This window comes from Neopsephotus bourkii, unplaced genomic scaffold, assembly GCF_033783945.1.
Source record: "Neopsephotus bourkii isolate Nb327-2 ecotype Australia unplaced genomic scaffold, CSIRO-AGI_Nbou_v1 NB_659, whole genome shotgun sequence".
Classification (NCBI taxonomy): domain Eukaryota; kingdom Metazoa; phylum Chordata; class Aves; order Psittaciformes; family Psittacidae; genus Neopsephotus; species Neopsephotus bourkii.
Genome location: NW_026901158.1, coordinates 4,032,537 through 4,060,051, shown reverse-complemented (window position 1 = coordinate 4,060,051; position 27,515 = coordinate 4,032,537). Strand labels below are relative to the sequence as shown.

The 27,515-nt window shown below is 40.9% G+C and overlaps 2 protein-coding genes across 6 annotated transcripts; both read right to left on the bottom strand.

The window, feature by feature from the left end:
• Nucleotides 1–80: 80 nt before the first annotated feature.
• On the bottom strand, nucleotides 81–15,481 carry ZBTB34 (zinc finger and BTB domain containing 34). Of its 2 annotated transcripts, XM_061352659.1 has the most exons (3): nucleotides 15,376–15,478; nucleotides 7,569–7,691; nucleotides 81–6,376 (listed from the first exon to the last, which is right to left on the bottom strand). In XM_061352659.1, exons 2-3 carry the CDS (start codon nucleotides 7,607–7,609, stop codon nucleotides 4,855–4,857), a joined length of 1,563 nt encoding a protein of 520 aa, XP_061208643.1. In that variant the 5' UTR covers nucleotides 7,610–7,691; nucleotides 15,376–15,478; the 3' UTR covers nucleotides 81–4,854. The 2 variants fall into 2 exon arrangements, with proteins under 2 accessions (XP_061208643.1, XP_061208644.1); XM_061352660.1 differs by lacking the exon at nucleotides 7,569–7,691 and having other exon boundaries at nucleotides 15,376–15,481.
• Nucleotides 15,482–16,278: 797 nt separating this feature from the next.
• Nucleotides 16,279–27,234, bottom strand: ZBTB43 (zinc finger and BTB domain containing 43). Of its 4 annotated transcripts, XR_009725308.1 has the most exons (3): nucleotides 21,963–23,409; nucleotides 21,005–21,076; nucleotides 16,279–20,735 (listed from the first exon to the last, which is right to left on the bottom strand). XR_009725308.1 is itself a non-coding variant. In XM_061352649.1 (2 exons), the coding sequence occupies exon 2, from the start codon at nucleotides 23,384–23,386 to the stop codon at nucleotides 21,992–21,994; it is 1,395 nt and encodes a 464-aa protein (XP_061208633.1). In that variant the 5' UTR covers nucleotides 23,387–23,409; nucleotides 27,137–27,234; the 3' UTR covers nucleotides 16,279–21,991. The 4 variants fall into 4 exon arrangements, 2 of the variants coding, with proteins under 2 accessions (XP_061208633.1, XP_061208634.1); XR_009725307.1 differs by having other exon boundaries at nucleotides 21,005–23,409; XM_061352649.1 differs by adding an exon at nucleotides 27,137–27,234 and having other exon boundaries at nucleotides 16,279–23,409.
• Between the last annotated feature and the right edge of the window lie 281 nt (nucleotides 27,235–27,515).

Below are 27,515 nucleotides of genomic sequence, written 5' to 3'. Positions count from 1 at the left end.
TTATAACGCTTCAGGAAAAGCATCTAAAATGCAAGTTCCTTAGCAATTAAATACCTAAATGTAGACACTGACACCATAGATTTGCTCTAGAAGCATTTTAATTTACAAACAGCAATTCCCATTGACTTTATACCATAAAAAAGGCAATTTACAAGCAAGAAACAAATTCATCAGAACAAAATAAAGCAGCACTGAAATATTCATGTCACAAATCTAAAACCAAAGTGAATACAAGAGTAAAATATCATTTGAATAAATATTTTAAAATTCATGCTATAAAATAATCCTTAATGGCAAGTTATTTATTGTTACAGCATCAGCTTAGCTAGCTTCATTTACTTCATATGGTGATGAAGTGTGGAGTTGTGAGGTTACCGGTTTATATTGCAAGATAATGACACCAAGTCAAGTCATTCAAACTGTTCAATTATTTCTCATGAAAAACAACCATACAAATAAAAGTTATTTAAAAATACCATTTTTCAGTCAGAAACAAACACTGTTAAATCGTGCAAGAGCTCTACCTCTAACCAGATACATAACCAGAGGCTTGCAATACAAGCCCAGAGGCTGACTTCATAGTGTATATATATGAATGGGAGAAGACAGCAGTTTCTTGTAGCCACCAGAGCAGGAGTTTCATGAACTAGAAGTGAACCTGCTCTGTTCCTGACACTCAGCTTCACACCCCCTGAAGAAACGCAGGACACGGCTCTCAGGTTTACTTGTTTGTTTAGCATTTCTTTTAAAAAATGTAAACTCTCATAAGTTAATGCTGTCACAGGGATGTGCAAGTAGTTTTATATCTACAATATTAAATACAACTATCCTGGCACTTGTTAAAATATATGTAAAATGCACACAGATTATATAAACTTTGAACATTTTGAATGACTTTACTAAACTTCCGATTCAATCACTGAGTATTATGAAATTTACAATTCATGAAATAAACAGATTCATATAAAGAATTTACATAATTCCCGAAATACTTTCAAATATAAAATTTAATAAATAACCCTGACCAGTCAAAAAGCACCATTCAAGGGAAAAATTCCCTTGGAAAATAGATTAGGTGTTGCATATTTGAGTCCCTTTCAATGGTTTCATGTGAAACCTGTTTAGAAAAATGACAATAAAAGAATCACAGTAAACTAATACAAAAATTCAAATAAGATATATATATATATATTTAAAGGTAAAGCTCATTCGATCTTTTCCCAGCCCTTGATTTTACTCCTGCTGTTCTTCCCATAAACATATTAGGAGGCCTCATTGTTTTGTCTGAAAGTAAACCAAAGGCTTCAGCATAAAAACATGAATTTATGCTTGGGAAGACTGCATTAAGAACTACTAATTTAGGCCTACAGTATATCCTGCTGAACAGTGAACTGACAGTATCCTTTATGCTGTTGAAAGATTTCACACTAAAATTGCCGAGCCAATCTTGAGGCCTTAGTGACCAAACTGAACTTTAATACACTGTATTTACAAAGCTGTTTTCTAAATGTATTTACAAGTTTAAAAGAAACAATATGGAAGATAACTGATTTAAGAAAACTAAAATAGCTGTTTAAAACCACAAACATTAGCAAAGGTATAAAATCCTTTATTTTCACAGTTTGTCATAATAGGTTAAACATCTAGAGGAAAGGACACTGTCACTGTTTTCACATTTTTCTATAATTAAAAAGGTAGATTAAGAAGAGACTCAATTATGAACCAGCCTATATAATTTCATGATTTATTCTGCTGTCAAATATTTCTTCACATATTTTTTTTGACTTCTGCATTTATTGTAAATGAAATGTGTAACCGCTCTGTGCTAACTTAAAACTGTACAGACACATGACACTGTACAGTACTTCCATCATTCACTTAAAATAACACAGCATACTCTGTTTCGGTGGACTTGTGAAATGAACTTCAATCACTTAATGCTTCATGTTCCATGAAAATGTTCATCCTGGCATACCACTATGTGACAAGGCACAATTTAATTGATGTTGCCAGGTTTGAAGTTCGTTTTCTACCAGAGTTACACACTTGGTAAGTGTCAATGTAAATGCTGGATGATGTTTTATGCTCACCTACGTATGCATCCTTTGAAGCACTGCTGGACTTTACAGTACTGTGTTATGGCTTGATAATTATTAACACTGCTAGCAGTGGAAAGGGTAAATGGCGCATCCACAAGAACAGGAGCAAGCAGAACTTGCACTGCTGAATCATGAGTTTGTAGAAAAAGTGATCATTTCCTGCCCCTTAACAGTCCTGTTACAATGTTTTGAACCTGAACCTGTACAATCAAAGTGATGTTGGTTTTTTTGTTTGTTTGTTTGTTTTTTGTCAGAGACAATTTTGGATAAGTCACTCTTTGGTAAACTCAAACCATTTTAATACATTTACAAATACAAAGAACAAGATTTAAATAATGTTCAGATTGTGACATGGAGAAATTCAAGAAATATAAAATTAGTACCCACATCCTGCTATCCTCAACTCATACTTCCATGGAAAAAGGTCACACCAAAGGCACCACAGCACAGGTCCAAGATAAAGGGTGAAGAATAACTGTACATTTCTTGGATTTTGCATGTCTCAAACTTCATTTGTCAAAACACATTTTTTTAATTTTTTTTTGTTTTTGTATTTAATTACTTAAAACATTCAGAAAAAAAAACAGTATCAGAAACACCAACATGTTTTTAAGTGGGTAAACACATAGACTATCTTCCCTAGACACAGACATAGATTTTCCCTTACTGGAAACAGAAGTTCTATTGTTGCTTCAAAGAGAGAAACATCTCCCCACCCTTTGCCTCTGTAGCGAGGCAGATTTTAGGACAAAAGAGGCAAATCCTGTACTGAAATTAACTGCTCCAGTGGAGCAGGTGGGGCTTAGACTGTAAGTCTGTACTGAGTGAAATTAATTCTTATTGCAGACTGTCACAATATTAAGAACTAGTGTATTTAATAAAGCTACTGCACAAATATGCCCCAACTTCACAGGAGCCGGAAAAGCTTGACAAGGTAGCAAACCTACCTTTTTGCTTTCCTGTGATTTAGGAATGAACTTTTCTTTTCTGAATTTCAGGAGTTAAACAGCATATTCACAGATAGATTTTCAATATTTGCTAAACAAACATTAAGGCCCAATTATACAAAGCCTGTATTTTAAAGAAGCACGTGATTAATTCTGTTCATCAGGTAGAATTTTACACAGTAGTGTTTGCCAGTTCATGCTTTTGAGGTTTCTTAGGCTATTACTGTTTTTTTTTGTTGGGGCTTGTTTGGGGTGGGGATTTTCTGGTTGGTTTGGTGGTGGGTTTGGGTATTTTTTTTTCCTTTTTTTTCTTTTGTTTAACTGTTACCATTATGCTTCACATTTTATATATTATACTGACCTAAATGACAAAGTTAGCACCATATTAATAAAACACATTTGGTGAAACAAAAAGATTTAGAGTATATTAAAAGTTGTTGGTAGTTCCTTTATGCAGAAAACAACCACGGAAAATAGTAGGGAAGCCATAGCAACTCTGTAATACTCACACATGAAATAACAGACATATTGCTTGAAATTCCCGTAGCGTATTTGTTTTTTTATACAAAAGAAAAGTACAAATTCCAAGTGCTGACATACCACTTGGAGCTTTAAGTAGGAAGTCAATGTGCACCTGAAAACAGCTCTCTGTGAAGAGACCTATTAAAACACTGCTTGGAAATACTGTAGTTAACAACATCGCTCTCAGGTTTTAACCAACCACAAAGAGTGATGAAGTTAAATTTAGTTACCTGGTATGGTTCTACAGTACAAAATGAAGGTAGATTCTGAGGCCAGTAAAAACACATTTAAAACCACAATGCTACTTTTAGGTTTGCTAATATTTCTTTTTAAGATATATATATATATAGATATATCTATCTCTATATATATAAAAAGGTCAGCACCACAGGTTGTCCAGCTTGCATTCTAGACAACTAACATAACCCCTCAACAATTTAACCATAATTTAATAGATTTATGGCATTTGGTTTATATATGTTATAAAGCAAAGCTATTAAACCAAGGTAATTCGCTTTGCTCACTTTTGCACACAAAGTAATAGTTGAATAAAATGAAAACCAAACAACATTCTTTTAAAACCAAAACCATCCTCCCAAAGTCCGAAGTTCTAAATCCTAAGCAGAGAGGAGACCTAGCAGTTGCAAGAGTGGTACATGGTATAAACCTTAACATACTTTTACATTCACCTCAACCAGAATAGGAAAAGTGAAAGCATTTTATATATATAAAGCAAATTTATATATATAAACAGACTAACTACCAAAAACAGTTAGTAAAAGCAAACAGATTTCATCCTGACACACGGAACGAACCAAAGCTGTAATACTCTCTCCCCCCACTGCTGTGTAACTCATTACCAGCAACAGGGCTTCAGAAATAAAATAAGGGAAGATTACAGCTTCCTGGTGTACCCAGCAGAGCTGCCAATCTTTTTCTAATATCTTTCTCCACTGGAATTTGTGTCTTGCCAGATCAACCAGTAGGGACACTTTAGGAGACTCTTTCTATGCTTTCCCCAGCACACTGTCTTTCAGATTTTGAGCATCTTCAAAAGTAAAATAAAACAAAACAATCCCCCCCAACAAAACAACAACCAACCCAGCCTCCTTCAAAAACAAAGAATACTTATGTAGTCTTCTCCAGAAACCATTTCAAACTGATTTCCAGAAGGTCAGGAAAATTAAACAGCTGTTATACTTGTACTGAAGATTACTAAAAGAATAATATATTTTAAAAATACATTAGTAATGTGCTTGTTTGTGTTGCACTAAGAATGTAGTATTTTAATCAGATGCGTTAGACATTGCATGAATTTCCATACTAGAATCCATAGCTTCAGAAGCTGAAGCATCATTATCTACTTTCTGTTCCGCAAATGCTTCTGTTCTGTCCGGAGACTCTACCCTGGTTCTTACTTCTGTTACTCCAGGGTGATTTTTTCGCAAGTGCTGGTTGAGTGTACCCTGGAAAGGAAAACATTTTCCACAGATCTCACAGCGAAAGGGCTTGTCATCTGTGTGACCACGAATATGATACTCAAGTTGGTCCTTGCGGGTGTATTTCTTCCCACAGAACTTGCACACGAAAGGAGTTATTCCCATGTGCAATCGCATGTGTCGATCAAGGCTCCCTTTCTGGTTGAAAGACTTTCCACAGTAGATACAGATCAGCCTCTCGTTGTATGGATACCAATGACCTCTTGCGTTTCTTTCCCGTGGACTGTTTTCATATCCTGGGTTACTCACCATGGATTCACTGTCAGCCCCTTGCACCAAGCCCTGAACATCACTGTGCAAGTGACCAGTGGATACCCGTTTCTGGCGTGCGCGACCCCCTCTGAAACAGCTTAGCATTGACCTGGAAGGACTCGTATTGCTCAGGCTTCCGAAGGTTTCTGACATACCTGTAGCCTGTGATGAGGCATGGGAAAACGAATAAACATGTTGTAAGACAGACCCATAGGAACCAACATTTACGGCTACCACTTGCTCTCCATCCACCATTTCAGTATGATATCCATCATCACCAAGCGAAGAGCTATCAGAGCAGCTTGGCCTGTCAGACTTCTCCATTTTAACTTTCACCTCTGCAATCTGACTTTCCCTTACTATCAGGTCTCCTTGCTCATGATCACCTTCAATCTGAATCTCATATTCAGAGATACTCCCACTGCTTCCTCGATCTGAATGCCCTTCTTCTTGCAGACGACTACGTAGAGTTTTGCCTGGAGTAGTTTCCATCCGAAGATCGCTGCCTGCTGTTGACTGTCGCACCTGAGAGCAATAGGGGGGAGATATCTCAATGGGATTGGCAAAGTAGCTGCTGTCCTTAACTCCATTGCGATTTTCAGGATTTTCTTCAGCACCAACAGTGACAGAGTCAACATCACCGACACTGATCTTCGAATGAATACTCTCCAGTATCTGTGTGCATTTATCAATGACGCACTGCATCTGTAGAAAGCTAGCTGCAGTTAGAAAACTAACAACATCCTTCAGCTGTAAGGACATCCTTCCAGTGTAACAAAAAGAAAGCAACTGTTCAAAAACATTGGGGTTTTTAATAACTGATATTGATAAGCCACTCATGGTGCTCAGCGCTGAATGGTCACGGAAATACGGAGAACTAGCAGCTAAGACAGCTTTATGGGCTCGAAATGGCTGACCCTGAATATGCACAATTATGTCACATAGCTTCCCTTGCAGGCGGAGCTCGTTCAACTGGCTCAGAACAGTGTTGCTGTACTCGGGCACATCAAACTGAATGAAACTGCTGCTGTCCATTTCTACTGATGGAAAGAGTAATCTGAAAGAAAAATGAGAAGATTTGCAGCTGAGAATGAATGCAGAGTTTTCCATTTAAAAAAATAAATGCACATTTTGAAGTTAAATCACCACATTTATCTCTTTAAGGTGCATTACAACAAAACAGTTGCTATAAACACTTGTTATAATACAAAAAGTTAAGTTTTAATCTACCCATTTCTTGTATTTCTATAATTTGAATTATCCCTGTGCAACATTCACAATTCAATGCTCATAATCCATCCCAGGCTCCCTGGGACAGTCTATGTCCTCAAAGGAATTCTGATTTCACTCTGATCTAACTCTAGGCAAGTTAAAAACTTCAGAAGCTTTAGGAGGTGTTCAGGTCAGATACAACATTGATACTTTCATTGTTAAATTGCCCAAGAATCATCTTTGGAAGGTACTTTATAAGGTTTGAAAAACCTGCTAAAGGAAAGCGACAGGGATGTGTGTGTGCGCGCACACATACAAATGTAGTTTAAAAACATTTAAGTCTAGATATGTCAAGGTTATCTCAGAGAAGATGAATACACTGCACAGGGACATTTCTGTTTACACATTTACCTCCTTAGAAATTAAACTGCACAATTACTTAAAAAAAGTAAAAATCAATCTTTCAATATACACATCACAAAGCAAGGAAATCCTGGTAAAAGGAAACATTTAAGTGTGGACTCAGTTCCAAACTATTTACCCAGTGTGTCAGAGGTTCCCAGATAATACTGAATTTGGGTCAAGCTGTAAGGCAGTGTTTGAAGGGAAAGCTCTGGAGCTACCCAGGGACTCTCAAGCTTTTTAAATCTCCTTTTGTGATTTTTTTTAGACCAACCATGATGTGAACGTTGAAGCCCATCTGACACAGACACGATTTCCTAGCTACAATCACCTGACATTTGAACTCTAACTCAGAAGCCAACTTGCCTGATACACTGGGAAAGAATGTTCCCAGAGGCTGTAGGGAGATGTATACATTTCAAAACAAGATCTAAAGGATATTACCGATTTTTCATGGAGTATTATCACAAAAAGCACACACATGCTTGTCCCCCTGAGTGTGTCTCACTGCATCAGAGACCACCCTACATTTCCAAGACTGGGCCTAATCCAGTGCCCCCCAAATCTTCAGGCTTTTATTGCTATTCTCATTCTTACTAATGCAGAAGTCTAAACACATAATATTGCCATCATACCTGTTTTTCCAACTGCATAAACAGATCTCAACATCATCCATTGACTTCTGACGCAGGAAGCATGTCCAATGTATCACAACATACTAGTGGATATTTTTTTCTATTTATGTCTTATGTTACATGCTGTAATGGGACATATGAACAATTTAAATCAAATGATGAAAATTCAGACACTCTAAAAACAAAATCAACAGATAGGAATATGGTAAAAAGCCTGCAAGGAGGAGCTGGTGCTGTATCAGCTGACTGTCACTTAAAACTAACATTCATAACCTCCACAAATGGAACTTCTTTTCAGCAGAGAAACAAGACAGCCAGCTTCCTGACTTATTATGTCTGACTTCGAAATAGCCTAAACCTCTCATAAAGCATTCAAAATCAGGTTGTCAGAGTTGCTGAACATGTTCTGTAAGATACCAGTGGGTCAGAGATTAAAACGGCTAAACCAGACGTCATTTGAGTTTTTACAGTTGTTACGTGAATGCAAGACAAAAGGCGATTTATGTGCTCTTTCATCTGCTGAGGGAAATAAGGACTAGAAGGTGGTTAGCAGAAGCACTATAATCACAGCTATCTATACAAAAATACCTTTGGCAGGGCAACAAAGCCACGAAATGATTCAGAGCTCGTGAGTTGATGCAAGTCAGACACAGGTCAGAAATCAAACATTACAACAAACAAACCCCGGCGTAACAGAGGTGTAGTTAAACAGCAACCTCAACTGTGCTACTGAGCATCCCTGTACATGATGCAGGGAGCCACTGCTCGAGTCCCTGCCAGATGTACCCATGCCACTGGGAAGACAAGTTTCAGAAGTCAGGATACATGTTTGTCAGGTTGTTGCTCACCTGACAGGGCAGCAGGCTTCCATATAAACCCAACACAGGTCCCTACCCTTAGGTGTGGGGCTTATGAGCTCTGCACAGATGGGACACCAGGACATTCCTGATTAAGTTTCTCTTTACTAAGCTTGCACATTCATATGCTTTTCATATACAGAAAGTGGCCTTCCTCTTTGCCTCATACTTCCCTATGGGCTCTTACTCAGCAAAATGGAGAACAACTTAGTCCTACACAAAATATTAAAATACAAATTGTCACCACTTGCACCAGTCCAGACAGAAGGAACGAATGAAGGACAGGTACCTCAGTAGAAGGAAAATGGACATTTTATGCCTTACCATTGAGAAAAAAAGAAATGTTCTTTTGATCATGGCATCTTAGTATCTCTAAATGAATTCACATTCCCTAGGACATGGCCACACATTGAAAAAGGACTGTGACCACATCCCAGAGAATGCATGAGAAGCAGGAAGAGAGGAACATATCCCTGACATAAAGAGGAAAGGGATTCACAGTGATCCTTGCATATCACAGCTCTTCTAGAACACCCAATTATGTCAATAGGCAATGTCCACAAGTAATTCTACATCCTTGTTCTCAGATTTATTTAATATTTCTTTTAGGAAACAAAGCAGTTTATTTTCCTTAAAATGTTAGGAGTAAAAACCACAAATCCTGGTAGTGAGTGGGAAAAATGATAGAGCTAAAAGTCTGCAAGTGTGGCTGGCAATGTAAGCAGTAAAAAAACAGAAAGAGGGATCAAGGGAATATACAGGATTGCTCTGAAAGCAAACAGATCAAGTACAGAAAACACAGCCCCAAAAGCAGTGGATAATGAGTTTCTCTACCCATCTGCTCTTGAAAGCAAACAAGCCACAGCATGCACTTGTGACTACTTTTCCACCTTAGTCTCCTTGGAAGACATACCCTTCCTGTGACCTTGAAAACATCTGTAGAAAGCTGGGGTTAAATGACAAGAATTTAGACCAGCAGCAGCACTTGGCAGAAGAGAAACCCTTTCCTCACTTCCAGTCAGACTCTGAAATCTCTAGTTGAAGCAGTCCAGGAACTGACAAGGATGCCAGTGAACTCCACATTCAGGGTTCATTAAGGCAGGATTGCAGCAGGAACAGTGCTGAGACTACAGTGATTTTGCTGGGGTATTCCAACTTCATTGTATCAGCTTGGGAAGGCAAGACCTGAGGAAAAATCTGGCATTACACATGCCAGAGCAGGCACCACTTGCAGTGTTTTATTGACGAATAATAGAAGAATGATCTTATTTATTCCTCCAATTTTTTAACAGCTTCCTCCAAGCTGAAAGGTTTCCCTAAGCTCTTCTCTTGGGGTGGAGAGTAGCAGAAAGATACTCTAAAGCACAAATTAGTTTTGGACATACCAAAAGTTCAGAATGAAGACAATTTTATTTGTATTATACAAATTCAAGCATTTGAAGGGTAGTGTGAACTAACGTGAGTCATAGCAATGTCAGGTGCTCTCATGGTTAAAAAGTAATGCATTTTGTCTTGCTTTAGCTTCCACCCCTGCCTGCGGCGGAGTGCAAAGTTAGGTTAAAGTCCTATGAAATTTAAGTCCACCTCTGGGCACTGGGCTATGAACAGGTCCTCTCTCAACCTTCCTGCATAAGCAGATCAAAGTATTTGAGGTTTTTATAGATGTTATATATCCAAGAAATTGGCTAAAGGCTTTCTTGCTTTAAAGCACAGGCCAGAGCTGGACACCAAGTTCACTAAGTCTTAGCAGGGCTCGGTGTTGAGCCTCCTGTCTATTTCTGTAGGAGATGATCCAGTCACACCCAAAAGAATCGTATCAGTTCTCTTCACGCCTGCATTACATTTATTCATCAGGGTCTGACACAGCAAATACAGACCATAGTATGCATGTACTAGTAGTGGATTGCTGCCCTGCGTCTTCAAACAACAGAGTTCATTGCAGTAACCTGTGAACATCAGAGTGATATGATACACATTTAACATTTCACATTAGATTTCAAAAGAAACTTACTTTCAAAATTATGTTCTAGAAAAGCTCTTGTTTCACTTAAAAATCCAAGAATAGATGGTGACAAAACACATTCAGCATTTTAATTTTACTGACATCATACAGTAGCAGCAGGGAAGCATCATATAACTACAACATGAAGCTGTGTGTCTGCCAGCGCCGTATTAGTTTCTGCTTCTAAGTCTGCACCTGTTTAATTTCATTCACCACTGATGTATGATTTGCTGTTATCATGGACAGGTGAGTAATACAAATTCTGCTCATCTGAACTCACACAAAGGTGTGAGAAAAAATCCCCTGCATTTTCTTTAGTTAGCTCAGCAACATGGGCTCCTTGGGGAGAAAACAGACATTACAAATCACAGCTGTGTCTGAAAACTGAAATACATAGAAAAGTTAAGAGGATCATAACAAAAATTAAGAGTAAAACAAGAGAAGTGCTCCATGACGCCAAGAATGGATACTCCATGCATTACTGCTCAGTATACAGAGAAAAAGCAAGGAAAGAAACAGCCATTTCTACAAAGCACTATACTCCTCACTTGCATTTTGGAGCAGTGAGTGTTTACTACACCAGCTGTGAAAGACATCATTGCAAAAATGTATTCAAGAGAATCTTAACCTAAGAATATAAGTTTTATCTGTGATCAGGGAAGATTTAGGGCAAAAATCTTCATCACCCTCACTCCTTTCTGTTTAAATTTGCGTTTCAAATTTGCCTTTGTTTTCAGATTACAGCAGCCACAATAATTAACTGTACCAAAGGAAAACTACAATCAGGTACTTCAGTCTAGGGGCATTCCTAAGAGTCCTCTTTAAATAATCTTTGAAATCAGGAAAGAAACCAATCATACAGTCTTTTGCAAGTTCATACACGTAACAGTGAAGTACTATTCTCTTTGAAAAGTCAACATACAGCAGAGTGCCCTTGCATGGCCTTAATGTAGTGTGACACACAGCGCTGCTGCCTTGCTGAAAATCTGGCTCTGAAGCATGGTCAGCTTCCCTACAGTGAGGAGACAGATTTTAGTATCACAGGCATTAATAAACAAACAAATAAATAATGTAAAAAGGCAAGCTACTCTCCCAACAACTGAGACGATTTTGTGCAGAACTATAGCATACTTTTAGTAATACAACAATATAGGCAGGTAAATATGTAGCATTGGGTTTTGCATCAATTCTTCCTAAATTCAAGCAGCCATTTTCTTAAGAACTCTCCAGCCTTTAAAGATCATGAAGGAAACTAAATTATATTTATCTCAGGTGAGATGATCAGATTCTGCTATTTTCTATAGATTTAAAAATCAATTGCCCTAAAGGTTTTTCCAGAAACACACACAATGAATACTACAAACAGAGTCTTGTGTATTCCCAGCTCATCCATGCAGTCTATTTCGTGCTCTGTATAACACACTGCCAGAGGCATCCTCCTGGTGACAGAAAATATACCTAATGACACACTTCTCAGTGTAATTTATGCACTAAAATCAGAGCCATGCATAGACATCTATATAAAATTAAAACAACTCCTTCCAACCACAGAAAGAATGACTGGGGGAATGTTTCCACTTGGCACTTAAGGAAACACTTGGAGCTTAATGGAAGAGACCTATAAAATAAGTCTTTGTGTACTAACTAGATTTTTCTAAACTTTGACTGCACTACATAGAACTAACATTTAAAAGCTCTTTAACATATTATTTATCAGCTAAGTCATAGCATTCTGACAAGCAAAAAGCTGTTGAAACCTTACTCTGAATTTGGTCATCTAGATGTTACCTGATAGCAGTAATTCACAAGCACATGGATATTAACTAAAACCAAAGAAAACACAAAGCAATAGGCTTTAAGATTGGTGATAAAATTGCAAGTATCTTCCTGACCACATAAAGTAATAGCTTCATCCATTTTCTTTCAAAGCTTCCCTCGAATGGAACATTAAATAAGTATGTACTTAGTGCTCAAATCTTTGTCATGTCAAACAATACAGTCTCCTAAATCGCTCTTATTTATACTCTCCTTTTGTGAAGAAGGGTTTTCAGGGAATTACAAAGCTGAATTTTAGAAGCATTATCAGCCATAGAAGAATAAATCAAACAAGAATCTTTGCTTAGGTTGATTTGCATTCCTTGTTTTTAAACTCAAATACATTTAAACTTAGACACATTGAAGAGACAGCTACATATAGACACAAAAATTTGATACCTCAGAATAAGTGACAATCATGGACTCAGGTGGAAACTTAACAAAGGCGATATACAGATCCTAAGAGATGCTACAGCACAACAGAACATTCTGTTAACATTTCTGTTGCAGCACGAAAACTTCATTTTGTTTGCAGCATCTCCAATAGGATAAAATGCACTTTATTTATGGCATCTTTTATACCTCCAGTGATCTGAAACCCCTTTCCAGCTCAGTTCAACACATCATTCTGTTAGATTCACCTCTAACAGGTAAATGAAACTGCCAGGATGATTAAAACCAGCTTGCACAAGCCTGTGTCTCTACATAAACTCCCTGCCTACACTGTTGGTAAGCTCAGTACTATTTTAAACAGTCTACAGTAAATTCTTGATGCAAAAGCATTACCCCTCAAAAAAACCCCAAATGAGAACTACGCTACCTTTCTAGTAGTCCAATATCAGAGCAATACAAAAGTTGTGGAAATGACCACATCTCTCAAAAATAAATGGCTATGGAAGCCATTAGTTCCTTTCTTAACAAAACAGGATTCAAATCCTCATTCCTCCAATTGTCAACCATTTGCAAATCACTATAATTTTGATTCTAAAGTGCATTATGTTTGGGAAAGTCTGAAATAAGCAAAAAAAAGCGGCTGTTGGAATCGGAGGAAATATAGACAGTTCAGCCAACACTTGAAATAGTGAATTACCTGTAGTAAGCATACAATAAAAGGTGCATATGTCTTATTATTAATCAGAAACCAGCTCTGAAATGAGTCTGCTTCACTTCTGTTTTAGACTAAAATATAGAATCTGTAGCAGAGACTACAGAACAATTTAAAGCCTCAATAAATTCCCTCATAAAAATGCAGGAACCCCCCAGTTTCCTCAGAAACTGAAGCCAGTCAGTACAGGCCGAAATGTAGTTACTAGAAAACATTGTTCTTGCACAATTTTATCAGTAGGTATCAGAACAATAACAGTGAAAGTCAATGTCATCATCCCTCCTCTGCAGACACAAAGTACCAAACATCCACAGTGAAACCAAGGGTAAAAGTCCTGTCTGCCAGGCAAGGAGCATAGCAGGACACACAGTCCCATCACTTGCAGGGGTGAGTGGCACATCAAACCCCTCCACTCTGGGCAGGGGTATTTCTACTAATTCAGCCTTTTGCCTAACAACAGCTGAAAAGTGTTTATTTTTACCTCACCAACATTTACAATGTGATGAACAGAAAATCACTTGAAGGAGGGGGTGATTTTAATAACCAAATTAAAAACAATTATTTATGTGTGTATACACACACACACACTAATAATAATGCTACAAACCTAAGCTCAATGCTTAGCATGGTGCAAGAGGGGAAATTATTGGAAGTGCAAATTTAGCGTTTCATAGAAAAAAACCCCAAACAACCCAAAGCAAAACAAATAAACCAGGCGACTCTTATTTGAGCAAATATCCAAAGAAAGCAGTTGTGAAACTGAAGTCCAACCTTCGTCCCTTAGTCTCAAATTGTCTTCCTTACAATTGCCTGTGTGGAAGTGATTAAAAGAGTAAGAAATGAAACAACCATTGATGCATAAACAAAGCTTCATCCAACAACTGCAACATCAGTGCAGATCATCTCTACATTCTAGCTCTGGAAGTTACTACAGAAGTGATGTGACAAGACCCTACAAGTGATGATCACAAACTTATTTTGTGCATCAATTTCATTAGATACACGCTATATAAACCTAAACAGCTACTGCCCACACTTTGTGAGCACTGACAACTCTGAGCTGCGGGCTTCCAGAAGTCACTGTCAGTAGGAAGGAACCTCTTTAGCTGACAGCATGAGACTCGAAATACATACACACCCCCAGAATTTTAAGTGGGGTGGGAGAGGAGAAGGTTTTTGTATCTTCCGCTATTGCAATAAGTTATGTGCTACCGATGTAATACTTGGTTCCTATTATGCATTTTAATCTATCTACTCGTTCTTTTATTTTACCCAGTCCCTCTTCCTCAGATCACAACTGTCAGGCACCAGTGTTTCTTTTAACCCAGGAAGTACCTGTATTCTCTAGCTATCAGCAACGTTTTCCGCAGTAGATGTAAAGCAGCTCTGACAAACACGTTTCATGGTGCTGTCCCCGCCCGTTACTTCTGACAGGCTCAACACTGGGCAGCTCTCCCCGACCAGGCAACGAGGCACCGGCACACCCCAACCCCACACTCCGGGAGCTCCGTCACAAGCTGCGGTGCAGCTAATCCTGTGCCAGCCCGGCTCTCCCATATCAGTGTCTCTCGCACCTCTCGGGCTTCTTCCAGCCTCACGCTCGGCTTCGGTTTACTCTAAAATCAACCCAACTCTGCGCGCAGCTGCCGAGGTTTTGAAGGGCGCTGACAGGGACCGGGGCTTCCCCCACCGACCAGCAGCGGCCGGAGCTCACACCGGCCCCGGCCCGCCCCGCTGACAAGCCGAGAGCGCGCCGGAGACACGGACTCGGGTTACGCGGCGCCGGCTCCAGGCGAGGCGAGGCTGGGGGCAGCGCAGCCCCAGCGGGAGCCGCTGACACCGCTCCCAGACGGGCCCCTCGCCGCGTCCCGGCCTCTCGTCCCGCAGCCGCCGCCCCTACGGGGCCTGTCAGTGCACCGGGACAACCCCCCCCCCCGCCCCGCAGAACGGCTTCGTCCCGCACGGGAGCGCCGCGCCGGCCCCCGGGCCAAGCTCCCTCCGCACCGCGCCGGCCCGCCTGCCGCTCACCCGAAGCTGTCAGCGCCTCTCACATGGCGGGTCCCCGGCCCGGCTCCGGCCCGCTCCCACCGCCGCTTCCCGCCCGCTCCCACAGCTCCTCGCACCCGGAACTGATTCCGCTGGCAGCGCTTCCGCTTCCTGGTGACGTGCGGCGGGCGGAGCTGCCGGTGCACCGGGACGGGACGGGCCCGGCCGCGACCTCGCGTGTGCGGCCGTGAGAGCGTTTAAGGTTGAAGCGAGGCCGTGCGGGGCAGAGCCGCTCCCGGCGCTGAGGTTGGTGTCGCGCTGTTAGAAACGCGCCGCAAGTGGGCAATGGTAGGAGAGGAGAACGAAAGCGGTGGGGATCACCGTGAGCGGCTGAGCGCTCCGGGGGAGCGCGCACGGCTGGAACTGCCTCCCGTGGGGTCTGGGCTCGGGCATACCCGGCTCTGTGTGTGTGCAGAGCAGCCCTAATCCGCGGTGAGCTCCTGCCTGCACCGAGCAGTGCAAGGGAGGAGTTAAGAGTTCGCCTGTGTCCCTCCACCCTTACCCCTCACTCATTGACTGGCATCCTGCACGTGCTGGTGGATTCACTGCTGCACCACACAGCTCATGGTATGAGTCAGGAGCCTGGTGCCAGTGGATATCGCCAGAGCACCCACATGGTCCGGTCTCGGACATCATCTCCGAGGGGTGTCATCCTCTCGCTGTAGAACAGATAGAAGAGGTGTTGAATGGTTACCAGATAAAGGAGAAGCCTAGGGCAGCACCCTGACCCGGGGGCACAACAGGCACAGGAATGGCAACTAGCTCAGCACCAAAGAAATGTGCTCAATCATCCATCTGCTGTGTTAGGAGAATCAGGTTCTAGTGTTGTCTTCGGCCAGGCTGGCATGTTCTCAGTGTTTCAAGAAGACACGTTACTAGACACACTTTTTCTTTATATATTTAATAAAGTTATATATCAACAACTTCTGGATTTGTACTTTTGTTTGAGCACTTATCGTTTTGGCAAAAGTGAAATATTAAATACTAGTACTAGACATGCATTCCTTTCATTCAAGCTTAAGAAAACATTTACAAAGTTGACAGGTAACATTTATTAAAACATGTTATACAAAAAAAGGGGCATGGGACTCTTCTATAAGAAGAAAATATTGAACAGTAACATTAAATTAAAACCATGCTGTACAATTAGGACAGCAATATTTATAGACAAAACTATCCAACCTCTGCAATACAGGCATAACATCTCACAAAATATCAAGATATGCAAATTTACTATTATAAATGACTTGTTTAGAATAAAAACTTATAGCTCATTAAGGAAGATTCACTTGACTTGCATAAACAGTTACATTTCTGGAAGAAATATGGAATCCCATGAATAATAAAACAAAGGAGCAGCAATTGACACAGGCTTCAAGCAAAAATCAGAACTTACAATTTAATCACATTAAAATATATCATCATTTTGTTTTCCAGCATCTTCCCCATGGGCACCGGCAGTTTACAGCTAAAGAAGCCTAGCAAGCCAATGAAGCATTTAGACAAAAAAAACCCAACTTTCCTATGTTGTTTTGAGAAAGGTTCTGATTCCATTAAAGCAAAACACTCAGTGCTGTAGGATCTCGTAACTCAGAGATAGGTCTCCTTCCTGGTACCAACACCATGAGATTACAAGACATGAGGTGCCTCCATTCTTTCAGGCTCAATAATACAGGGGTAGCAAGCATTCTTTTTGTATCAAGAAACCCAATATATCAGCCTTTGATCATCTCGCTTCTGATACAGGACAAAGTTTCTCAACTCCAGGATGAACAAAAGCTAAGACCAAAACTTGTCCTGACAGTACCTTCCAGAGTCTACCTGCTCATCCATAAAGCAAGGCCGTGTTTAAAACCCAGAACAGCAAAAACCCCTGACAGTGGTGTGTGAAATAGGAACCTCCTCCCTTAAAAGTCAGATACGCACCTAAGCAGAGATCTTAATGCTGTTAACAGTTGTATTTTTCATACTCTTACAGAGTTTTTTGCGATCAGCTACACAGATTCCATGGTAATTAACATCTTAGTTACAAATTGGAATGCAAAGGAACTTAGCTGTAGTATCATTTTCTTACCACTGACAGGACAATGAATGGCTTCATGGTAGCAGGGAATTCTGAAACCCTCCTGCGTGTACAATGACTGTTTTCCAGAAGACATTCACCTCGCTGCAGTCAACAGTAAGCAATATAAAAATGCACAGATGTTACTAAGCTGTATCATTAAAGATGATGAAGCTTAAGGGAAAATTAATTAAATTCACCATATACATATGCATTCCTAGTATCTATTTATAGGGATTGCTTCCTTCCTCCCTACAAACAAGGAGTAATTTCTTGTGTGTTGAACAAGACCACTCCGTTAGCAAAGATCAAGAGCTTGACAGAAGCTGCATCTGCAGGTCTTGGTTTACTCTGCACAACTGTATTTGCCATAAACTGCAGGGTTTCAGTAGCAGGGGGCTGCAAGGCTGACAGAGTATCTCCAGTTGGAAGGGACCCATAAAGATCAGAGTCCAACTCCCTGCTCCTCGCAGGACTACCTAAAACAACATGACTAAGGGCATTGTCTGGACACTCCCTGACATACAGCAAGAGGTTACAAACTGCCCTGTGCTGCTCACAACAGGTCCTAGCCTGCACTGAAGTGCATGCAAACAATCCACTGCATGCCAGAACTTCAGCCAGAGATGAGCACAGTGCCTCTGCTCAATCATGATTAAGGAAGAGTGGCAGCTGCTAGCAAGAGGTGCAAGGAGACACATAAGGAGAAGATACTCCCAGGGAAACACATGTGTAAAGGTGGACAAACTGAAGAGCTGCCCTTGGGAAACACGTGGAGAAGACACTGAGGACATGTATAGACACACACAGCAGGACACACTCCAAGCCTGGGATATTCACTTCTGAAGGGACTTTGGCCTGTAGCTAAGCCATGCCAAAGCAGGTGCACATCTGAAGCCTCCAGGAGAGCCAAGCTGGAACAGACACATCCCTGATGGAACTATGTGGTGCCACGACGATCAGTGACAACAACCAGCCCAGAGCAGCAGAGGACACCCACTGAGATGAAGAGTGGCAAGACAAGCCAATGTGCCAATGAGCCCAATCTCCTGAGTGATCTGTCACCTCACTACACGAGCTGGCACGGGCTGAATGCAGCTCTCAATGAAAGCAAGGGAAATAATAGGAGACTACAAAAGCAAGGAGAGGTGTGAGCCTTAAGCTGAGACTGAGGAAAGGGAAGGACAGAGGTTTCCTTAAGTGCTTAAGTAATTTCTTGTTATCTTCCCCCCCCCAATACCTGAATCAGTGATCAGAGGTTTGTCAAAAGGCAATATAGTAAATTCATGAAAACCAACACAAGTCAATTGTTTTGCCTGTGATGAGCAAAAGTAAGGATTTTAGACATGTTATCTCACACTTTCCTTACACCATCCATCCTCTCAACCTCATGATAATCCTATCAGTATTTTCCTGCAATCAACTGGTTTCATGTCAATTAACATCAAAAAGCCAAGTGCTACAGGATCAGTGGAGCAACATTTGTTGGACTTTTAGGACAGTGTCATAAAATGGGGTAAAATAGTAATAAGAAATGTTATAAAGTTACTATTCATGCTAAGTCAGTAAAAGAGGACATGGTTCTATAATATGATCTACTGGACCTGTTATAAAACCTTTAAAGTGTCTCTCGCAGTACATTTTATTTTAAAGCTTTATTTCAAAGTAGTCTAACTGCAAATAGGAGCAACCCTTAACTTTGAAATGTCCCATGTAAAAGTCATTCCAAGCTGATAAAACAAACAGTTTTGCTGGCAGCTCTGTAGGATAGTCTAGGTTTAATAGAATGAGGTGTTTTGCATGACCGTGTTTTTTAGGCCTGATGTCTCTGACCAGCCTTTTTGATGGTTAAATGGGAAGAGGCACCCTTAACCTTTGTATGCAACACTGAAGTGACAATTTGAAAGGGGTTGAGAACTAATGTAATACACAAGATTACTCCTGAAATGCGTATGAGAATACCTTCCCTCGAGTGTGATGATGGTACCTGCAGAAATGACACCCTGTATGTAGTAAGGCCTTGAAGATGGAAAAATAGGGCCACTGAGTGCAAGAACCCTCTTTCTTCTACACTCATGTAAACAGGCAAGCATTATAATTATTTTTTTCAATATTAAAAAAGACAGTATTAGCAGTGTGGAAACAAACCATAAAGGGAATATATTTCTAAGTTTAGAAAACATAGTTTTATGTTTTTTCCTTTTTTTTTTTGCTTTTCCTTTTAAATACAAAGTGCTTCTATACATTAAGCAGGTTACAGTGTTAGTGAGCAAATCCCTGTTTAGTTACCTTGATTACAAGGGTTATATATGGCCACCATGGTATACTGTAGAGTTCAGTTAAGTGCTAAGAATAGGAACTCTGTGGTGCTGACCATTTCTGCCCATTGCCAGCAACGGGTTCATCCTATTTGGGAATATCTGCTTTAACAAAATTCCATATGAAAAATATCTGAAGCATTAGAAGATTAAGAGCCTCTCAAGAAAATTAAAGTTTGTAAGTAGAATGTCAGAAAAGAAGCTACAGACATTACAGCCCACTGAGTAGTAAAACCCCAGCTTGTACCAGACGTTCACATTCAAGATACAGTTTGGTTGCATCTTAAGACAATTTGTAACTGGGAGTTTAAAAAAAGCATCTAAATAGTAACTATCTTTGCGTGGTTTTACTTCACCATACAGGGTCATCTGTTATGTATGTATCTGTTAAGTATGTTATCCTGCATACCACGTATCCAATATATAAATTTGGGCCACACAGGCCTAGGCCTTTGGTGCTGGGTAACTTTCCCCCCTCATGTTACCAGCACTGTACCTGGACATTAACTCTTTGTGTCATAGTCTGTGTATGCTCTGACGGCTCTTTCCTTTTCATGTTTCAGTAAACTACAAAAAGGGTTAATTGCTTTTGCACAGGACTGCATTAAGCTTTCAACCCCAAAATCCTGTTGCCACCTTTAAAATTGATGTATTCACTCTACCTGCAGAGCTGGCAGCATCTCTCGGAACTACAAATGCTCCTCCATCTATCACCAGGAATGAGAGCCCAGCACATAGATCCTCACCCTAACGAAGCAGGAGCACCACTTCCCCAGCAAACCCCCAGACTTCGGACACAAGCACGGTACCGTGTTCTCAGTACCAATAATAGATCTAAAGACCATAATTCCTACTTTTTTTTTTTCCACAAGCAACTTCATCTGCAGAAGTAATCAACTCTGGCTGCTTGTGATCACATGTACAGTCACAGTAGTTCAGTACCAAGAATCTGTATTATAGTTCTTCTTATTCAAAGAGTAAAAGAATTAAAAGTATAAATACCTATCAATGACTAAATAATTTTCCTAAAGCAGGTTTCTAAAACTAGATAGAAATTCTCAAAGAAGTTTCTGTACCAATAAAAAGTCAATCTGGGAATCCACAGAGTTTGGTACTTGCTACTGTAGTAAACCACAAAAAATCTGACCAGAAAACTACAGTTTGAATGTTTGATTATTTTGGGTAAGTTCCAAATATTACTTTTTTTTTTCCCTGACAGAACATTTATTACACACCCTTCTAGAAGTTCTCACGGTGTAGCAATCAAAATCAAGTCAAGCCAAGAGTCATATGGCATTAGGCCCTAGAGGAGTAGAGACAAATTATGCTTAATGCAGACTGATGTTTATATAGTGCTCAACTATATTTAAATGCGTTACAGACACCAAATAGAAATCAGCACAAAATTAGACAACATTTGTTTTACTGAAGATGGATAATAAAACGGAAGACAGATAAAGGAAAGCCAAACCATATTTAACACAGCCTTTCATTAAGCAATACAGCAAAGGCTATTTAACAATATAAACTATCTAATGATGCACATTAAATATGTTGGCAGTCTCCAGATTGAGGTGGAATTCTAACTTTTTGTCATTAAAATGTGAATCAGATCATCATGAGGGTGCTGAGGCGCTGGCACAGGGTGCCCAGAGAAGCTGTGGCTGCCCCATCCCTGGCAGTATTCAAGGCCAGGTTGGATGCAGGGGCTTGGAGCAACCTGCTCTAGTGGAAGGTGTCCCTGTCCATGGCAGGGGTTGAAACTGGGTGAGCTTTAAGGTCCCTTCCAATCCAAACCATTCCGTGGTTCTGTGATATGCACCCTGGTTTTGTCATCCTAGTTCTCTTCCTTATTAAGTAGGGCTACTTTAATTCTTGCTTCATCTAAGCATTTGCAGGATTTGGGTCAGTTCTGAGCTTTGAATTTAGAAGACTCAGGAAAATCAACAGGGCTTCTAAATACTGCTGTGATTACAATAAACGTCACAGAGACCTTACAGACCTCACTTTACAAGTACCTTTCAGATTAACCGTTTGCACTTTGAACACCTGGAGTAATACTCTAGAAAGTAAAATAAGAATTTGGTCTGTTTATACCAGCATAATCATTACAACTTGGAGGGCGGGGAGTAGATTGAGAATTTACAATAGCAAGTACCAGACATGATTTGCATAATCAATTTGCTTACTTTAATAAACAAACGTAAGCACTGATGCCTTAGTTCATCTCAGTAGTACTCTGCTCAGCTTTAGAAGCTTGGTATGACTTGGTACAGGAGGTCACATGCCGATGGAAACTGTCCCGCCACATAAATCTTTTCCCACAGATGTTACACTCGTACGGTTTTATGCCTGTATGAATTTTCATATGGCCTACGAGATGGTGTTTCATTTTGAACTTCTTACCACACACACCACAGCCATAAGGTCGGAGGCCGAGGTGCATACTCATGTGCCGATCTCTTTGACTTTTGTGTGTAAAGCTTTTTCCGCACTGACAGGGATACAGCTTATCAGCATGTGAGAATCCAGTGAGGGACGTTTCTTCTTTAATTCCTGTAGCCATTTCAACGCCTTCACTGTAACCTGCTGCCATCATAAGATCCTGTCTGTGAGCATTTATATTTCCATCTGCCCTTTCACCAGAAAATTCTTCCATAGAAGAGCCATAGAAGTCAACTTGCTCATCATAATTACTTTCATCTGCCTGCTCATCAAATTCTGTTTCCATTTTTTTGTCACCTATATGAAAGTCTTCAACACCTGAAGACTGGATTGAATGATCTGCCTGAATGGCATTCATGGATTCAGACACCTGGTGTTCATCGTAAGGATTATCAACACCTTCACAGTCTTGTTCAAATCTTTCTGGTTTCACATGGATCCATCGCTTATGAGACATGATGCTGGGTTTGCTATACATAGGCCTGGTATACTGATACTCTGCACTATCGCTAGTTCCTTCTTCACCATCCTGACTTGTCATTCCAGTGCTCAGTCTATCATGTTCTGTTGAAGAATTACTGGGAAGGTACTCATGTTCCGTCAGTTGACATGATAGTTCATCTTTAGAGCTCTCTTCTTCGTTTTCGCCATCTCTTAGCTCCTGCCCTTTATGGAATTCCGGCTGTCCTCCAGAGCCAAGTTCAAAGGTTTCAACCAGGCCGTTGTAACTACTACTGCTCGGGGACTGATGGTCACTGCCATGATTCATCTTCTGACACAGAACTGTTGGGTTCCCCTCTAGCACTTCAGTGCATTTATCCACCACATGCCACATCTGAAGGAAACTTGCTGCTGTCAAATAACTAACAATTTCAGGAGCAGGCATTACCAGACGACCTGTATAGGTAGACAGAAGAATGTTTTCAAATACCCTGGGATTCATCACATCAGGCAGGACTATCCTTCTGCTGTTTTTCAGGAGAACCTGATCACAGAAGTAAGGTGAACTGGCTGCAAGAACAGCTTTATGGGCTCTGAAGAGATGGCCCTGAACTACAATGGACACATCACATAGTTGTCCTTGCTGGCGCTGCTGGTTTAGCTTCTGCAAAATGGTGCTAGAAAAGTCTGGAAATTCCACTCGAAAAGAGCTTGACCCAGACTCCATTTCATTACAAATTTAGTGCTGTGCTGCAAGGAAAAGGAAAAACAAGATCAGAAATTCTGATAGTAAAGTACTGACCTTCCCATTTCCTTCTACACTTTCTGTTTTCTTTAACAAATAACACTCAAGCAGACTCACATGGAATCAACCCAGCATTTTCGGGAACCTGTGTCACTACTGCACTTCTATTTTCCTACCCCACCACATTTCTGTCATTTCTCAAAGTTGTACCTAGGCCACAGCATATTTTGTTGTGTTTCTTCTATCCAAGAGGACTCATGAAGAGGACGTACAATAAGCACGGTACCCAGTTGAGATAGATTAAGCACTTCAAGCATGAGTTTAAGATAACAAAAACAGTTATTTAATGAAATTCTGGCAGTAAAGTTCTAACTCCAGGTTGTCCCAGAGTTTATAACAGCAAATGAGAGATTCTGCTAACAAAATCATCTCACCGATCCCAAATAAAGACTGGTGGTACTCTTATGAAATACTCCACTTTAAATGAAGTTTTCAAAAGCCAAGATATTGATTCATACAATGGCAAAGGCAGCACAGAGAGAACCCAAGTGAGAATGAGGCTTATGACTCTCCTAGTGACAATTTCTTGTCATTTTACTAACTGAAAGGTGTGATAGCAACATCTCGCACAGCTGCAGGACTACAATCGTGTAATTCCAATCTTTTTCACATGTTATTGTAGCATTCCTTACCTTAAGAAAAACCTTATGAATCTAAAATGTTAATCAGGAAAAGGATATCTCTACTGTACAGAATTTTATCTGCAGGCACCTTGTATTTGTAACAGTGCAACAATTACATACTAGAAGCTCAGCTAATAGCTTAGTTTTTAATGTCTTTATTCCCACATGATCCAGATGTCTTACTACAAAGGTAACAGTCTCTTAAGCAGTAATTATTTAAAATGTCTACTTTAAATTTTAAATTTGAGATAAATTTACATGTTGTTACCATTAGAAATGATGGCAAATTTAAATGCAGCGATGAACGACCAACACTAACTGCCTGAATAAATTCAACTTGTGCAATTTTTCAACCTGATAATCTATAAATGGAATACAATGGAATTCTAGAAGAGCCATGGAATAGCAAGCAGATTTCTCTGACATTCATCTGTTTCTCATCAGTGAGAATGTGCCAAAGTTTTAACAGACACACCTGAGATAATATGTAGTAAATTAGCAGACAGTGTATACATACAGAATGTAAAGCATGTTGTTAATATGGTGTAAAACCAGAATTTGCATTACAAACAGTTGAGGACTCTAAAATGAAAGTGCTTCTAGGGAAATACAGAATCAAGAAGATAAGATTATGAATCCCTGCTATAGAGAGCCTGCACAACAACCGCAGGGCTTTGCACATGGTTATGTAACCAGCAATAGAAAACTGTTCTTTTGGTGCACTTTCGTGTTAAAACGCTGGCACGTCGGCACAAACATGTGAGTGCTGAGTGCAGAAGGAGCAGCAGAGCTTGTTGCCAAGACGCAGACAGCACAGGAGGGATTATGTAGCTCACTCAATGTTTAATCAACAGCTCATGGCTGCATAATCCCTTCCTTACCATTCTCATCTGTTCTCCAAATCATATTCTTGACAGCTCTCTCCTACTCCCGAAAAACCTCAGTGCCCATCTCCAAAGGTTCAGAGCTAGAGAAGGATGCCAAGCATATGGAGCACAGACTAGTCACTGTTACCTTAAAGAAAGGTGATCAGGCTTTCCATAGCAAAGAGCATGGGAGTCAGAAAGCCATTGAGACTTCAGTAAACACAGACCCAAGCTCCTCATAAAACCTGTATCTACTGCAGAATCACGAACATTCTGCTTTTAAGATTCCTTTTCATTTTTCACTAAATGCATAGTATCAAACTGACTTTTATGAATGTCTGAAGAAAACAGACTGGGAAGAATAACCTGTCATTTATGAAAGCCATTTGTAACCATAAATAATCACAGCAACAGTCCAACGAAAAAAAGTACCTTTTTTGATCATTTCCCTTCTTCCTACACTCATTTCCAATGCTGGGTAATGAGAGGAAATAGAAGGACTAAACATTTTGTAGTTGAACTTCATAACTTACAGTAAAGTCACACTTTATATTTTCACAAATCATTATTGTTTTACTGGCTGAGACAACTGCTTAACTTAAGAGGTGTTTACCAACTACCTCAGATTTGGCATGAGGATCAGTCATCATTTTAGTGGGGGTTTTTAAACACCTGGTGGCACAAGGCAGTTTTCCTACAAATACCAACCCACCTAAATCACAGGGAAACAGTTACATTCTGCTGAGACACAAACCAACACGCATCAACTGAGGAAACAGCTTAAAACTTGCAGGTTTAGCACATCACTATTCTTAAGTGTTTTGACTAACAGTGTTATGAAAGGAAAGCCCTTTACATCACAAACTATTACTCCCCCTTCAGACAGTCCTCCCCTTCAGCCCTTACAACTTGCTTTAAGTATTTAATACTAGAAATAGGTTTTAAAAATACATCTTTGGAAAAGGAAGCTTTGAAAAGCTTGCAGGTCATCTGACCTTTAAGTCATTACCTACATAACAGTAGAACACCACCTTTAAACTTACTGTCTTCAGCACTCTTCACTTTTATTCTTGGAAGCATCAGCCCTGCTGTGTACCCACAGAACCAACCCACTTCAGGAGACTGCATCAGCTACTGGTGTTTCTCCAGAAAGCAACAGAACACCATGCCAGCCACTTCAATTGTTATTACCACTCTGCGTACACCAACTTGACAATGTTACTTAAGCATTTTTAGCAATTGCCTTATACCTCATAAGCATTACAAAATACCTATTTTATTCCTATCAAACATACTTTCTCATGCAGATGCAGCTCTTTATGTTTCAGAACGTTCCCAGATTTAAGTCTATTTTTCAACACTTGCCTGCAAAAGATAAACCTTCAGGACACATTCAATGGAAATTTAAAGAAACATGCCTACAGACCTTATCTAGTTACTGCTAATCTAAACTGGCAGCTTTCAGCCAGCACTCAAGAGGCCACCACACAAACAATTCCACATGGAAACAAACTTTTATATATACATTTTTTTATATATTATATAGATTTTATATATATACATATAAATATATATAAATTTTCTTGTAAACAAAACCAATCAAAATGTAAATAAAGTAATTCTTGTTAATAAAATCACACATCAAGAAAACTTCACTTTTACTTCCTCCTGCTCTGCCTGCATCTCCTTTATCCCAACTCATAAAGAACAAAGTCCTTTTATTTTAAGTAATTAAAACCCCATAGCCTCCATGCTGCAACACTGAGTGACACATACAAGGCAGATACTACTCACTCAAGAGCAAAACTCCTCTCAGAAGCGCCTATAGTCAGTTACTTCACCTCCCCATATGTACAGCTACCGGACAATCAACTTGTTTACCTGCCCCGGCAGTTCCCGCACGCTACAGCCGCGGCGCTGAGGCCCTGTCCCGGAGGCTGCAGGCCCAGCCAAGCCCTTGCACCCCCACTGCTGACGACAGGGCCCAGCACCCGCTCCCACCCGCGCCCCGCGGCTCCTCAGCCCGCGGGGGAGAGGCACCCGGGCGGAACGCGGCTCGCAGCCCCCTGCGCGGCGGGGATGGGGAAGGCCTCACTCGCCGTACCGCGCCGCCCTATCTCCCTCCGCTCCCCCCGGAGTGGGTCCTCAGGTCCCGTGCGGCGGCAGCGCGGGCCGCGCCTTACCTGCGGGCCTCGGAGTCTGTCGCATAGCGGGGATCGACCCGGCCCAGCGCGCCGAGCGGCCGCACTGCCTAAGCGCACAGCCCGGCCGACGCCGGAAGTACCCCCTCCTCTTCCTGTGCAGCGCTTCCGCGTACTGCACACGTGACGGCTTGGGTCAGACCTTTAGCTTCCGGCCTTCCCCCCCCGGGCGGCGCCCCCTGCTGGCCAGGCGCATGAGCGTCGCTCGGAGGCCGGGGAGGCCGCGGTGCTGCGGGGCTCCCCTCGGTGCAGCGGCCGCGGTGCCCCGCTTTCCGCCCGCCTCCGGAGCCCTGTGGGGGTCCCTGAGAGGGGAAAGCCAGAATGCATTAGGCTAGGGTTTAAAGAACACCCAGGCAGTGCA

What these genes read in the sequence shown, in the direction of transcription:
- ZBTB34 (XM_061352659.1), bottom strand. Translation starts at nt 7,609, where the DNA reads ATGGATGATGTTGAGATCTGTTTATGCAGTTGGAAAAACAG. An exon ending in TTATGCAGTTGGAAAAACAG is followed by an intron (nt 6,377 to 7,568) that starts GTATGATGGCAA and finishes TTTTTCTTTCAG; the next exon opens with ATTACTCTTTCCATCAGTAG.
- ZBTB43 (XM_061352649.1), bottom strand. Translation starts at nt 23,386, where the DNA reads ATGGAGTCTGGGTCAAGCTCTTTTCGAGTGGAATTTCCAGACTTTTCT.